The sequence below is a fragment of the Nicotiana tabacum genome, chromosome 1 (assembly GCF_000715075.1).
Source record: "Nicotiana tabacum cultivar K326 chromosome 1, ASM71507v2, whole genome shotgun sequence".
Classification (NCBI taxonomy): domain Eukaryota; kingdom Viridiplantae; phylum Streptophyta; class Magnoliopsida; order Solanales; family Solanaceae; genus Nicotiana; species Nicotiana tabacum.
The window spans coordinates 221,131,132-221,147,927 of record NC_134080.1 but is presented as its reverse complement, the minus strand read 5'-3'; the positions used below and the strand labels follow the sequence as shown (position 1 = coordinate 221,147,927).

Here is a 16,796-nt window from a genome sequence, read left to right as displayed (position 1 = left end):
TCAGCTATTTTTGACAAAAACAGCATCACCCTGACTTATTTATGACTCTTTTTATCATTTTTCAAAAATAGAAAACTCAACATTGCAAACACGGCCTTTCAACGCCTCGGGGACGAAGATTTTTAAGGCTGTGGGGGTCAACTGGACCAAATCTTAAACATGACCCAAAAAGCGGCTGTTTATGCAAAGTCAGCCTTCCGGCGTCCCTTTCGGGAACATTCGGCTATTTTTAACAAAACAACATCACCCGACTTATTTATGACCCTTTTTAAAATTTTAGACATGTTTATTATTTATTATTTATTTGTTTTTGGCTATTTTAGCAAAAGGTGGGGTTGGACCCGATGAGGGTTGCCTATGTATCTCACATCCGGTGAGAATCAAACCCGCGTAGTTCGGGCAATTAACTGAACTATTTTAAAACAGGATTTTTTTTTCATTTTCAGCAGCAAATAACAAAACTATTTTCAAAGCACAACTCTTTTTATTTTAAAAATAAGACAGAACAACGACTCTTTTTTTTCTATTTTTCCTTCGCTTTTAATAAAACTAACTAATAAGACATTTTTTTTTTCATTTTCTCAAAATTTCGGCAGAGTTTTGACGGTATTCGGGCATTGGGTTTTTTTCAAAAATAAACAATCAATTCCCTAACCGCTATTTCTTTTTTCTTCAATTTCACAATATTCCTGATATTCAAAAGTTGGTCAACACACAAGTCTGAATCAAATAAATGCGCAAGTAGGAGCAAGTAAGATGCATCAGGATGGTCATTTTCATTTTTGGTACACCTGTCCTAGACAAACCCAACCCCTGTGTTGAGCCACCAAAGTCAAATACACGTGATGCAAACAAACGTTCCTACTAGGGATCCAGCATGAAGCTGAGTTATTCTAGGTTCATAACCTGGGTATTTGTTCTAGACTGTGTACCCGAGCTGACAACTCGAGTCGAGGAGGGGGCTACGTACCGGGGACTCGCGGGATCGTCCGGCTTTGTAACTTGTCCGGCCTCTTTCTTATTTCAGGTATTGACACTAACAGAATAGGGAGTCTCGACCAGCGAGCTTCTCCCAGGAGGTAAGAAGAGAAGGGTTTCGGCACAGTTTATATACAGTTCACATAATATCAAAGCGGTAAAAGCACCATTTAGCACATTAGGCATGTATCATGTAACAAAATCAGATAAAACCAAATATAACAATTCATCTAAGCTTGAATTTCTAACTCTGAACCAGTGGTTCTGGCTGTTATCCCCAACGGAGTCGCCAGAGCTGTCACACCTCCTTTTTCCGCCCTCGCGAGGGTACAAGGAGTTTTTTCCAATTAAAGGACAATCGAAACGGGATTTGTTTATTTGTTTTAGAGTCGCCACTTGGGAGATTTAGGGTGTCCCAAGTCACCAATTTAATCCCAAATCGAGGAAAAGAATGACTCTGTATTACAGTCTGCGAACCAGAAATCCGGATAAGGAATTCTGTTAACCCGGGAGAAGGTGTTAGGCATTCCCGAGTTCCGTGGTTCTAGCACGGTCGCTCAACTGTCATATTCGGCTTGATTATCTGATTTAATACATATTGAACCTATGTGCGACTTTTAACTTGTGAACATTGTTTAAAAAATATGTCTTTGGATTGCGTCACATGAAATACACCCGTAATCCGGAACACATTTTTTATTCAATGTTTTGGGATTTGGATTTGGGTCGCATGAAATGCGCACCCAAGTTTAAGAAGGTAAGATTAATTAAATCGCGCCCCTAAAGCAATTAACGTATTATTATTTCTGGGTAAGGCCGTGGAATTTTGCTAAACGACTCATCCCGAAGTCTAAGTAATTTTAATTAAACATTTATCGAGGGCCCCGCAATTTGTGCATTTTATTGGGCGAGGCTCATCTCATTTATTTTAAAAGGATAATCCTAAAGTGCCTACATTTTTTCTATTAAAATTGTCTCTACAAAATGAAAGAGAAAAAGTCTTAATTTATTTACATGCTTGAGTTATTATAGTTGGGTTTCAAATATGATTCAAAAATTCTGAAAATGATACAAGCAGGGCAGTCCGTTGCCAATGCGGGCCCAGGCCCAACGTGTATGGCATAAAACTAGACGTGGGCCGTCTTATTCACATGTTACTACCTAGTTACATTATACTAGGCATGTTCTTAGTTTGTCAAAAAAAAACATAGCAATCTAATTTTAATCCTAAACCATTTACATGCTGAAATTAACCAATATAATTTAACTAAACAATATTCCTACAAGTTCCGAAATGGCCTACTCGTTTGATTTTTAACTAGACAGAGTTACTACACCATTTATTTATTTTTAAGCAATATATAGATTGTTCATCCGAGCTATCGTCAGATGTTCCACTATATATATTAAATAGCTACATGATTCTAATTTTTGTAAGCTAAATAATTTATATATACAAATAAAATTCAGAATATAATTAAAACAAATTTAGAACTTCAACTCTTCATTTTCGTATTTATGCTTCCTGTTTCAGTTTACAATAATCAGCGTGTCAGTTGTGTACCTGATATTGGAAGCAAAAGAAAAGGGAGATCAACAGAAATTCAGTAGCATACAATAGCATCAACCCCAGTAACCAGTAACAACCAGCAACGAGAAACTTAGTGACAGATTTTAAAATCAAGACAAAAATCCAGAAACACCAACAACAATCAACGGACAGAAGCAAAGGGAATCTTTTCAGATTTTGAAAGACTAGTTAGTGTTTAACCCTTAATTTCTGAATCTGTATATCAGAATATTTGGATTGTATATCAGGTGTATACTATTCTTCTTTTGAATTTCCAGAATGTTTTTCTTTTTATTTTCTGAAGTCTTAGTATTTTTCGAAATTTTCTCTCTCTTAAAATTTTCTTCTGTATTCTGTCCCGTATTCTCCTCTCTTTTTATTCTGTCCTCTTTTTTCTGTATTCTCCTCCTAAAATCTGATTCAAGTCTTTCTAATTTATCCCATCCCAAACCCTTTAATCAATTAATAAAACAACCACTTTCTCCTACCAAACCCATTATCTTCCCACTCATCCCCCTTTTAATCTCACTACCTAATGTTTTGTCCCCCATTATATTAAACAAATATATCAAACCCCAACCCATTACCTCTTGTCCTCCATGCCTAACATAAACAATCATATCACCCACACCCCATTACATTTTGTCATCATGCTTAACATAAAGAATTATTCAAAATGTTCAATTACCAAACTACTCCTCCGACCTTATTGCAATTACCATTTTACCCCTGAACGTACTGCAATTTACCAAACTACCCCATCAGCTATAACCAATTCCCCAAATCAATCTCAACCAAAATATAGCCAATATGACCAATTTCTCAACAAATTTCAACAACAAATTCAAACTAAATGATGAACAACAAAGAAACAACTAAAATTATTTTGATTGAACAATGTTTTTTAACAATAAACAAATCTACTTTCAGATTCAACAACAACAACAACAAACAAGTATATTTAGATTTCTAAACTCAATAATCATTTAAATTTAAAATTAAATCTAACAACATTACAACCAACAATTTCTATATTAAAACTAAACAAGATCATGAAACAAACTGAAGAAATAATCAAAAATGATAATCAACAAACAAGAAAATCAAACTTATACTAATTTCGGATTCAAGAACAATCAAACAAAGTATGGACTTAAATAAAAAGATTCAACAACAATAACAAGCAAGTTTTATTCAAATTCGAATTAAACTCGAATTAAGCTTACACAAAACAAATAAACATATTCAAATCACTAAACTTCAAATAATCAATTGATCTTTCTAAATTAAGTCCAACAAAATTATAACAAAGATACATGATTCAAACTAAATAAACAAAAATTAAAAACCAAAACATAACTTCATTAAATCACTGGATTAAAAACGAACTTCAAACAAAGATGAACATGAATTAAATCTATATTAAACAACAAACAACGGATTCAAGCGATTTAAACTAAATATAATAATATGAAAATTAAACTAACAATTTCTTTTACAAAAATAAATAAAAGCACATGAAATAAACTGAAAAACTAATTAATCAAAGTTCCATTTGAATCTGAAAATTAAATAAACAAAACATATGAACAAACTAGAAAATTAATTCAACGATAAACATGAACAAAGCAAGAATCGAACATTTACCGATTTTAGAATCCGAGAACATCAAAATAAAAATACGGACAAAATGAAACTCAAACCCACTAACCGGATCGAAGCGACGACGAACTCGAACGAAAACAAATCCGTTCGGAAGCGATTATCGCAACAAAATCACTCGAATCTGCCCGGAAACTTAAACAATAGACGAAGCTCGATGGAGGGGTGCTTGGCGACGACGAGAACTGAAGCAAAAGCAACAAAGCTGCCATGGAGAAGAAGCAGCTAGCAGCAGCAACAAAGGAGCAGCAGCAGCAACACGATGGAGTAGCAGCAGCAGCACGTCGGAGTAGCAGCAGCAGCACGTCGGAGTAGTAGCAGCAGCACGTCGGAGCAGCAACAGCAACACGATGGAACAACAGCAGCGACGGGAATAGTGGTGGGTTCAGCTGACGTGAAGAAGAAGCAACCAGCAGCGGCAGTGAAGCAGGAGCAGCGATGAGCGACGAAGGTCGACGAGGAAGGAGCAATAGGCAGCAGCCATGTTGGACGCGGCAGCCATGGGTGTCGAGCTCAAGCTCGAGCTTGACGAAGAAGATGAAGCAGTGGCAGCGGGGTCGTGAGGGCGATGAAGAACGACGTGTGTGTGTGTGTTGAGGGTGAGGCGTGAGGGGGCAGGGGTGTGAGGGGTGAGGGCAGCCATTGGAGGGGAGCTTGGGGTGTGGTTTGGAGAGGATAAAGAAGAGAAGGGGGGGCGGGTGGTTTATGTTTTAGGTTTTGGTTTTTAGGTTTTTTTTTAATTTTTGTTTTGGGAAAAATGAAAAATGAAGAGGGGTTAGGTATTGGGGTTATGGGGCGGACCGGGTCGACCCGTGCAGAGATGGACCGGGTCATGGGGAAGGTTGGGTATTTTTGGGCTTGTAGCTTGAATTAGAAGAGGAGCCCAATTCCGATTTTTTTGTATTTTTGCTCTCTTTTCTTCTTTTATTTTTCTAAAACTAAATTCTAAAAATTCTTAAATTATTATTAAGAACTAAATTAAGTTATAAAAGCGCAAATTAACTCCCAATAATAATTAACACACAATTATGTAATAATTAAGCATAAAATTGTATAATTGGACATTAAATGCTAAAAATGCAAAAGATGCCTATTTTTTGTAATTTTTAATTTTTGTAAAACAAACTTAATTACTAACAATTGTAGAATAAAATCCTACATGCAAAATGCGACATATTTTTGTATTTTTATTAATTTAACAAATAAACATGCACAGACAAATACAAATAATTATCCAAAAATGTCACAAAAATTCTCAAAATTGCACACCAAGGAAAATCATTTTATTTTGAATTTTTTGGGAGTAATTCTCATATAGGGCAAAAATCACGTGCTTACACCCTCGACTCAAGAAGACGAAAAGACACAATAGATCAGTAACATCAACAGAAGCTAGAAAGATAATACCAGCATCGTAAGGACCAAAAAATATATGGGAAAGAAATAACAATAACCAGTAAAAAAGTTACGATACTATGAAAACAAAAAATAGTACGAACACAACATGAACCACTAGCAGTCTAGGACAAAACACTATCAGATTAGCCTCGCACCCTAGTACAAAGTAGAAAAATGCTCAACTATCTCCGAACCTTCAACCTTAATGCTCGACCTCCACACCTTCTTATCAAGGGTCATGTCCTCGAAAATCTGAAGTCGCATCATGTCGCACCTGATCTCCTCTCCCCAATACTTCTTAGGTCCTCTACCTCTTCTCATACCCGCCAAAGCCAACTACTCACACCTCCTTATATGTGTAAATTTTTTTTAAAAGTATTTGAAAAAATATAGTCAACTTAAATAATATAACAATATCTTAAAATAGGGTGAAAATCATTTACATCCCCCAAGTTTGTTTTGAAAATCAAACTCATCCTCCAACTTTGAACAATTATCATTCTACTTCTCATGCCAAAGGTAACTTCTTAAAATGCCTATTTTGCTCTCTACAATTTTTATCGCTTATTTTTATTCTTTAATATAATGACATTTTTTATTTTAATTTATATTATCGACTTACCTATAGACAAATTAAAAAAAATTCGAAACCACAAAAAGTGAGAAGTAGTAGTCAAGCATATAAGTTAATGATGGTCAATAATGAAAAAAATGAGAAAAAAATTACAATAAATAATTTACTCGTATCGGTAATCTTATTAATAACAATCAAAACTCAATCTATTTACAAAATTGAGGATAAAAGAAAGTGAAAATTTTATAAATTATACAATGCGGGTAATTAAAAAAATAATGGGCGTAAAATAGAGGTAAATTTTATAAATAAATTTGCAGAAATATTTATTTACACTTTACATGAACTTTAATTATAATTTTAAAAAAATCTAGTAATGACAATCAAACTCAAAAATTTATATAAACATAGAGAATAATAAAAATAGTAAAACTTAAAATCACACACAGATCGACATACATTATATGTATTTTAATTTATATAATAATAAAGTATCAATATATTTTGTAATAAATTTATAATATAGTTATTTAAATAATATAAAATAGTAAGATTAAATTATATTTTAGCAATACATTTTAGTTATATATTGTTAGTGAACTTAGATTAAATTATATAATAAGATATAATACTAATAAATACCTATATTAAAAAATATTTAAATAATATAAAATAGTATATAGAGTTGAAAATATTAAGGGTAAAATAAATATTGCTTAGGACCAATGGATGAAAATGATAATTGTTCAAAGTTGGAGGTGAGTTTGATTTTTAAACTAAGCTTGTGGGAGGTAAAATGATTTTCACCCGTAAAAAATATTTAAATAATATAAAAAAAGTATTATTTAGATACTCGTTTTTGTTGATAAAATTGAGGGCGAGGCGCTTTGAATTGATTAGTGATCGGTGGGCGCTGGGTTTCAGTCAGCCTCAGCAGATTGCGGCAGTTTGGCATGTATAGAAGAAACGGAGGAATATATGAGGGAAGTTTACAGGAAAATTCTGGAATTCAAGGGACAAATTCTTCATCTGGGGCCAATCACTCTTCACCCTCGCTACTCGTAAGTTCTCCTAAACGTTTATTGCGATTTATATAGCGAAGCATGTTTGGAGAATGTACAATTTATGAAAGATTGATGATATTATCAGCAAATTCATCATGAATTGCGTAGTTTTACGCTAGCTGCCAGCCCAGGGGCGAAGCTACATGTCTTAAAGGGTGGTCAATTCGTCGAAAACTTACGCTGGATATATAGGTAAAATATTAGTTTTTAGAGGTATAATATATAGAGAACACCCTTTGTCGCAGAATTTTTCACTTCTTTCCTTCTTTCAAGTTTGAACGCGCTTGAGGAAATTCCTAGTTTCGCCGCCGCTGACTTCAACCCTTCTCCTTTATCCGGACTTGGACCTCCGACGTGCGCTATGGCGGAATTTTACATTAAGTGCTATGCTTTCTAGGAGTCTTTTAGCCCTATTAGTGATTCGTATGCCTGTAGAGAATGTCTAATACTTTTCATTTTTGGTTTTATGTTGTATAATGTTGGTTTAAGATGAGTTTAAATGCGGAACATGGTCTATGAGGATTCATATAGCTAATCTCTACTTGTTTGGTATTGAGGCGCCTTGAAAAGAGGTTTTATGATTTTTTTTAAGTGTTATAGTTTGATACTAATGTGTATGTGTTGGTTAGAGGCTTAGAGCAAGTGACATGTAGGGATTTAGGAGTTGGGATTATTGTAAAGAAGATAAAATCCCCTCATAAATGAGGGACAATTTTTCCCTTTCTGTGGAATTTTTTTTTCCTTTGGAAAACATTTTTCTGTAACACCAGAAATGACTTTTTCAAGAAAAATATTTCCCTTCATTGGTTCTTTTCTCTGTTCAGTCATTGTTATGCCTTGTAAAACATGTGTCTAGGAATGTACCTTTAACTGTTGAATGCACGATACACTCTCGAAGTGTACTTCTTCAGTGGATTAATTCTCACCATTTCATAAATTTTCTTATGTATCCAAAAAAAAAAAGTGTACTACTTCAGTGGATTTCTGGCTGAACTACTATACATGACCCTTAAAAGCACAAATTATGTAACTTTTGGTGAATGTGTCTCATTCATGCATATTCAGTCTGAGTTTCGGTAAAAAGATAATACCACAATTTGGTACGAGTTACCTGCTGAAAACCATTCTTCTTCCCATAATGCTAATTCTAATATTGGTTATACACCATTTTGTGACAATCATCGAGAGTGTTGATGAATAATTAGTGCATGAAGTTTTGTGCATAACTTCTACCATAAGTGATACCTCCTGAATATGTTATTCCTGCTGTTTATCGGCTTATTATGAACAAGAATTACCATCATTTGCTGCTGCTCTAGTCACCACCAGTGATACTTGGGGGAGATGGAATCTTTTATAATTTCATCCTGTTTTTCGTTGAATTGAAGTGGTAGAATTATAAGTGGGTGTACAGCCTTTGACTTTCCTATCAGCGGCATTAGTTCCTTTGGTACTTGTATATATCTTTAGTTGGTATTGAAGGAGTGATAAATTGTATCTTTCATACTAAGTTGTGCGGACTCTTCGTTTTTGGTGCCGCACTCATCTCGACACGGATGGGAGCGGGAGCGGGATACGTCTCGGATTCGGTCAACTAACTTTGGATACTTTTACCTGAGTCAATCGAAAAATTTGGGGGGAATTTGAGATTTTGATTTCTCAAAATTAAAAATGAAACATATTTAACACATGGGAAATGGCATACCTTCAATATTGTAGTACTTTTGTCTCATATTTGCTGCTTTGTGTTTCAGAAAAACCAAGAATTCAAGGGGGCGTGTTCTGAGTTCGGACTTCTGGTAGACAGTAGCAGCGATATAGAAAGAGAGTTGGTGGAAGGCCTTGAATGGCTTTCTTTTTCTCTTTATAGCTCTATTTTTTTCTAATTTTGAATTTTTTTAGCCGAACCCCCGCACTCGTATCCATACCTGAATCCGCACCCCTGAATCTCAAAATTTGGATTTTGCCGAATTCGACACCAGGATCCGTGCCCGTATCGGATGCCCCCACCCGAGTCCGAGCAACTTAGCTTTCATATCAGCAACATTAGTTCCTTTGGTCTTAGTATACCTTTAGTTTTTATGACATAATGGTATTACCTATTGTTGCTCGAATCGATTGGATAATTGGAGTAACTCTAATTTTTTGTTAAAATGGTTTTTCATGAGATTACATTACAAACATAATCTGGTCTAGGCAAAATGTTAACTTGCAATCCTCAAATAATGCTGATAATCTATGATTCTATCGTTGTTGTCTTCCTTTATTTTGTGACCTTTTTCAGACTAGTCCATCTATTGCTGAGTATTTCAGGAATGCTTGCTAAGCTGAAACTAAAAGGGGGAGCGAAATGAGTAGTGTTACTCATGAGAGTGCAGAAATGAACAATGGCATGAAGAACCAAGAGAATCATAAACAGCAACTGTCCAGAGATGTCACGCTGGGAAGTGAGTTATGGACAGATGGCCTGCTTTGTGCCTTTGAATTTGTCCGTGGCCAACGGAAGACAAATGAATCAAGATCCACTTTTAAAAATCACTCTGCACGACATTATGCTGCCAGGGAACCTAAAAAGCCACCACTATCTAAAAGTCGAGCGAGTTATTCCTCACCCCAAGATGTCGACAAGGATCAGTTTATAGAACCTTATTATACAGAGTCTGGATATGTTGACATTGAGAACCCGCATGTCCAAGGTTATCAACAAGATTATCCTTATAATCCCCGAGAAAGGTCTTCTGGTAATTACTGGATACCAATAGGCTGGGCTAGAATATCTGAGCTGCTTCAGACAGTGCATGTTGATACTGATTGGGCCTCTCAGCCTGTTGAGCTTACCGATGAGGAAGATGATGTCACTGTAGCAGATGTTGCAGCTCCATACTGGGAACGCCCGGTTGGACCAACTTGGTGGTGTCATGTAGCTGCCGGTCACCCTTTCGTCAATGCATGGTTGAACAATGCTCAGTGGCTACATCCTGCCATAAGTATTGCCTTGCGAGATGAAAGCAAGCTGATTAGTGAACGTATGAAGCACCTTCTCTATGAGGTATTTCGCTTGTATAAGTTTACACTCGAGCATGCTATACTGCTAACAACTTTGGGAAGATTAAACCTTCTTTTTGCTCCTAATAGCAACATGATATCTAACCTATTGCATAATCTGCCAGGATACTCTGGTAATTTTCCTTCCTTTTAATTTTTAGTATGTAGAACTTTATGAGGATTAAAACTACCTCAGGAGGTACACTATTGGTCCTTAAAATGACCTAGAGAAGCATCTGATCTTGATAACTTTGAAGATCTTGGAAAGAAGAAATGCAGGTAATGGTGTTTTATCTTATAAAATATATCACTGACCAGCCACTTCTGCTTCTAGGCCTTCTAGAGGCTGCTCAGAATAAGAACCAAAATATGCTTAGACAAGCCCGATGTATACATATTACATGTATATATGGCTCCTTATGACATAACAACGGGGTTAATAGGGGAGGAACGAATGTAGACAGTCCGTAATGGGATCTTATCTTTGCTAAATGGCATGCTTAAAGTGGTCCAACACCGGTCTTTAAGAACATTGAGGTTAGATATTCTGTCTTTTAACCTGGCAACCAGTCATTTGATTTTGTAGACCATTTTCTCTCCACAGTTTGACTTTTTTGAGAAAATGAACCTTGAGCTGAACCTCAAAAGCTAGCTCATGATGTGAGGATCGACCAAGGCCATATAAGAAAATAAACAACTCATTCCCTAAGCTCATTCCTTAAGCCAGAGTTGGACACTCTGGAGCGTGGACAATATAACTTGGGGGCCGAACATTGGGTAAACAAAGAATAGAGATGGGTCTGACTCTAATACCATGTTTATGGATCTCGCACGTAACTCAACTCTTAAAACTAGCTCATAAGTTAAGGATTCCTAAGACCATTTAAGGAGGCAATAACTCATTCCTTCAACCAATTTGGGATATTCTAACACCCCTTCTCACGCCTAGGACCGGACATTTGGAGCATGTGCAATATAACATAGATGAGACCTAACATTGAGTAAATAAAAAGATGAGTTTCTAATATCATGTTGAGAAAATGGATCCTGGGCCTAACTCTATCCCAAAACCTAGCTCATATTATGGTAGCTTATTTCTTAAGAACATCATTAAAAGCCAGTGCCTCTATCAACTTAGAAAGCATCATACCACAAGAGTTCGTTATGTTGTGTCCGAGGTGTTCATGGATCTCCTTTTATTCGTGCCAATTTTATTTTTGTGAACTCTGCTAAGAACAATGATATAAAAAGAGTATATTTCGAACAAAAAACTATGGAGGAAAAAGAAGGAAAAATCGAGCTATGACAGACAGCTTTTTGCTTTTTCTAAACGTTTATTTAAATATTTTGGCTCTTAGTTGAGGTTTAAATTTGGACCTAAAAGTTCTATTAGCCTAAATACATGAGAGTTTGTAATAGGAAATTCAATATTTCTGGTTGAATTGAAGGAGGAATCCGTGATAAATCATTAAAGGATTTAATGTTTAAATAATTATATCTGAATTACGATGATTATTATATTTCCATGTGAAAACTAGTGTCCACAGATTTGAGCTTCTATAACCTTTCACTTCTTGCGGTGTTGGGCTCAGGTGCCGGTTAGAGTTGCTGGTGGACTACTATTTGAGCTCTTGGGGCAGTCAGTTGGTGATCCTTTTATTGAAGAAGATGATATACCAGTTGTTTTACGATCATGGCAAGCACACAATTTCTTGTTAACTGCATTGCATGTTAAAGGATCTGCATCAAATATCAACGTGTTAGGTATTGCAGAAGTTCAGGTTTGTCAATGAGCAAGCTATCCTTCTGTCTATCATCTGTTTGACATTACTGGAGAGTGGAGACAGTTTAATGCTTGGACTGTTTAATTATAGATTTCTCATAGTTTAATGATGTGGTGCGTAGGAGCTACTCGCTGCGGGCTCTTGTAATGTCCCACGAACAATTCATGAGGTTGTAGCACTCCTAACTTGTCGCCTGGCCCGGTGGGATGACAGGTGTCAATTTTCCCTTGTTTCATGTTCTATTGTGTTTCAGATCTCATTATGTTAAAATTTTTCCGCTTATTCTGACTGCATGTTCTAGCAAACCAACGACCTCATGTTCATTGTATTGCTATTTGCCAAAATCTATTGAATTCATCTGATTTCAAACCATATTATATTCCATTTCCAATATAAAAAGCTTGAAGCCGGTTGAAAAGGGAGATATTATTGATCAGCGTAATAGCTTTGACTCTACAAAAAATGATTTTTCTGTATTTCTTGTTTTTTTTTTGGTTTGTAACTCTTTTGGCATAGGTTCCCTTTTAAGGATCACTATTACAATTATCTTTTCCTTTTGGTTTTTTTGGTTATTCAATTTTCTTCTTTTGTGATCACTATTACAATTATCTTTTCCTTTTGGTTTTTTTGGTTATTCAATTTTCTTCTTTTGTTTCTTCTTAATTTAAAGGTTTTCCACCATTTAACTGTTGCTTTAGTTAATCTGCACATATTTCTTTTCTTAATACTGTTTCACTTCTTGCAAGTTCCGCTTGATTTTAACAAATTGCATCTTCTTGCTGGCTTCGTGTCACCTTTTGATGTTTCTCCATCTCTTGTTCTTTTTCTTTCTTTAGATGGTATCAATTATATTAAACATATTCAGCAAATACAAGTTATCCAGAGTAAATAGGAGTGCTTTCGATGGGAACAAGTACCATCCGAGCAAACATGTTCATGACATAACCTTATTTGTACTTGTTTAATTTGTAGGTGGACGTTCTTACACACACAAAAACAATTGTAGGTGGACGTTTTAATGCACTGCTAGACAGTGACAGTTTTGGTTTTTCTATTTATTGAAAGATTTATTTTAATTTTTATACTTAGTACAATGTCATTTGTTTGCTTCTGTTCCATCCAACTACTCTCTTTGACCTTTACATTTGATGCTGCTTAACTTTATTAAAAATTGTAAAATTTACTCTTTATTGCTTGAATTTGTCGCAGGCGCTATAGAAATTTATCGATTGCTTTAGACTCTGCATTTATGGTTCACAGCTGAATTACCTATAATTTCCTCACTTTGGATTAAAGTTGCTTGGAATTTATGATTGTAGATTTTCTTCAACTATCTAATATGCATTTGTTTTAGGTTATTTCGGAAGTATATTTTTGGGGCAGCTGATGAAGCTGAACTAAAGTTCATGAACAGGTTTTCGCTCTCATGTCTATGGACTGTTTTTGCAACGAAACGAAAAGTACATAGCACTTGGTTTAGTTACTCACTTCCATTATTGACTTATGAAGTAAACCCTGTTGAACAGGAGAACCTATGAAGATATGCACTTGTTCAGTATAATTTTGAATCAAGAAATTAGAAGGCTTTCAACACAGGTACCTTTAGTTTCATGGTTGTAGGAAATTGATCCCTCAGAGCATAAAAAATGTGCTTATTCTGATTGATGCCAAAGCCAATTAGAAAAAGAGAAATGTAGAAAAGCAATTAACATTCTAAGAAAGCTTGTCTCGCTCTGTGAGACTCTTCCTCCTGAGTCTTAGCATAACACTTTGATTGGTGGTGAAAAGTACAACAAAGACAATTTAAACATTTGAAAATAATTCTAACACTATACATGTCATTCAGGTCTTCTCTACTAGTTCCCTTGATTTATTCATGGTATAGGAATATCTATGAACTTCCTTTTTATCTTTGAGAGGATTTTGTATTTCAGCCTACTGTTTAAAAGCATGTTATGTGTCAGACTTGAACCAATATGCTCTCTTTTCCGTCAAGGTTATACGGGTAAAATGGTCTTTACATGCAAGAGAGGAGATTGTAGTCGAGCTTCTCCAACATCTGAGGGGAAATGCTGTAAGGAGTTTGCTTCAAGGAATACTAAAAAGTACAAGACAGATGATTGAAGAGCAAGAAGCGGTTCGTGGCCGCTTATTTACAATTCAGGATGTCATGCAGAGTACCGTCCGCGCATGGTTACAGGTGCCATATTTGTTCGCATATGATAAAGTTCTATTCCAAATATTATTTTATTTTTTTTTGAAAATTCTATTCCAAATACTACAAAAATTATATTCCAAATATGTGATTAAAGTTGAAAGTTCCATGGCACAACTTGTCTATTTTATTTAACTTGTGGTAAATGAGCCTGATTATGTCGAATTAATTAGCTATATCCTGTATCAGTTTAATGTTATCATTCAAAAATCAAAATGATGATGCAGAACAATCACATCTAGATGGTTTATTTTCGACAAATTGTCTACATATATATATTCTTGAGTTATAATATCTATGTGGGTAGCCAGTAAAACTGGTGTCAGGTTCCCTTGGAATGAACGTCACATGGGGTAAGCGGTACAGGAATAAGTTATGAGTGGCACCACTATTAAGTCACGTAGCGTAATAGGTACGCATTGGAAGAGAGTAATTACGGGAATAAGTTATGAGTGGCACCACTGACGTATAAAGGGGCATATTAAAATAAGAAATGTAATGGGAGACGACGTGAATAAACGATACTAGTTTGAGTGGTGAAACGTCTATACATTCTTCTCATAACTGATATCATTTACTGGATTGGTGGATCAGGGAATTATGGCTTTGTGGGGAGTTGGGGACAGTACACTCAATGGCAGAGCTAACTTGAGGCTTGTACGGTCTGGAATATACAAGTAAAATATGTTTTATATGTATATATAGAATACTTTGTGGTAAGACTTTAATTGTTGAGTTGAAAATAGGGTAATTCATAACAAAATTAAGATATAATCGCTATTTAGTTTCTGAAAAGAAGAAAAAAGAATAGAATCTTAATAAATACTATCTGTATCCACCATTTAGCAACCATTAGTATGTCTTTTATATTGTTTACATGCTTCTAAGTTTATTCACTAAATCATTCTATTCATACTTCCATGACAGATTAATATGTGACATGTGTCTAACATCAATCTTTATGCACGACATTGAGTTTATTATCAGCTAGAACTTCTGCATTGACGTATCAACTGCAATATGATTCTCTTCATGCAATTAACTTTTTGAATAATTCACAATTTCAGAAATTTCTTTAGTTTGAAGTTCAAAAACTCGATTTTTTAGACTATATAAATCTTTTTTTTCTTTTAAGAATAGACTATATAAATATTTCTCTTTAACCATCATGGCTTTAATTCACTTTTTTTTTCATATGCAGCTTCGTAATGAAGCTGTTTCCATGTGGTGTTATTACTTCATAGAAATATCAATACTAGAGATTTACTATAGCTTCATAAAACAGTGAGATGATGAAATATCAGTGTATCACCCGACTTAAACTTTGCTCTTGAGTACATTTGCTAGACCAACAGACCCAAGAAATAAAAGAACCAAAATAAAAAAAAGTATTTTAATGGTTTTCTTCATTTCTGCTCTGGCGAAGGGGAGCCTTGGCATTGCTGGTAAAGTTGCTGCCATGTGACCAGGAGGTCATTGGTTCAAGCCGTGGAAATAGCCTCTTGAAATGCAGGGTAAGGCTGCGTATAATAGATCCTTGTGGTCCGGCCCTTCCCCGGACCCCGCGCATAGCGAGAGCTTAGTGCACCGGGTTGCCCTGCCCTTCATTTCTGCTCTGGACATATCAGTCATTTCCTGACGTGTATTAGGAGTATTCATCTTTATTAAACAGTAACTTTCATGTACACCTATTGAGCTTTTACTCTGAACCTCTTTAACTTCAGGATCAGAGCCTTCGTGTCCAACATAATCTAGGTGTATTTGGAGGCTGTGGACTTGTTCTTTCTATTATCACCGGGCTCTTTGGGATAAATGTGGATGGAATTCCTGGAAATGGGGGTTCCCCATATGCATTTGCCTTCTTCTCGCTCGCTCTTGTCTTGCTAGGAGCTGTGTTGATAGCTATTGGATTGATCTATCTTGGATTGAAAAAACCAGTAATGGAGGAGCAGGTCGAGGTTAGAAGACTAGAGTTACAAGAACTCGTCAAGATGTTCCAGCACGAAGCTGAATCGCATGCTCAGGTTCGAAAGGATGCTTCAGAAGCTAAGATGCCAGCCGGTGCTACAGGTTTATTATCAGATGGAGATAAATATGTCTTAATTAGTTGATCCTAACATTTTTTGTCTAAATACTGCATCATGATGAAAACTTCGGAAAGATTTTGTATGTTGTCACTAGTGGTAAAAGGGGAAAAAGAAACACCATGCTTCTTAACTGTATTGACAGGTTAGTTTTTACATATGTTGCGCCGGACACTCTAAAAGTGTTGCGGCACCCGTGTTGTATCCTCCAAGAATCCATTGCTTTTGGAGCATCCGACATACATCTAACAATATTTTGAAGAGTTCGAGCAACATATGTTGTTACAACTTGACATCGGTGCAGTGACACCCTTTGTTATTAAATTAACATGCGACCTCTAAAACTAGAGAGATGACTAGACATACTACATAATAGCTACTAGAAATTCACACCCAAGGGTGCGTGGCCTGGTGGTCAATGA

The 16,796-nt window shown here is 35.6% G+C and overlaps 1 protein-coding gene across 7 annotated transcripts; it reads left to right on the top strand.

Annotated features, from left to right (window-relative positions):
• Positions 1 to 6,989: 6,989 nt before the first annotated feature.
• On the top strand, positions 6,990 to 16,647 carry LOC107813656 (uncharacterized). Of its 7 annotated transcripts, none has more exons than XM_016638937.2 (9): positions 7,034 to 7,243; positions 9,560 to 10,295; positions 11,884 to 12,072; positions 12,197 to 12,288; positions 13,430 to 13,489; positions 13,602 to 13,671; positions 14,072 to 14,275; positions 14,885 to 14,947; positions 16,015 to 16,647. In XM_016638937.2, exons 2-9 carry the CDS (start codon positions 9,597 to 9,599, stop codon positions 16,399 to 16,401), a joined length of 1,764 nt encoding a protein of 587 aa, XP_016494423.1. In that variant the 5' UTR covers positions 7,034 to 7,243; positions 9,560 to 9,596; the 3' UTR covers positions 16,402 to 16,647. The 7 variants fall into 7 exon arrangements, with proteins under 7 accessions (XP_016494425.1, XP_016494423.1, XP_016494426.1 ...); XM_016638940.2 differs by having other exon boundaries at positions 14,885 to 14,967; XM_075217526.1 differs by lacking the exon at positions 16,015 to 16,647 and adding an exon at positions 15,717 to 15,989 and having other exon boundaries at positions 14,885 to 14,967.
• Positions 16,648 to 16,796: the final 149 nt, after the last annotated feature.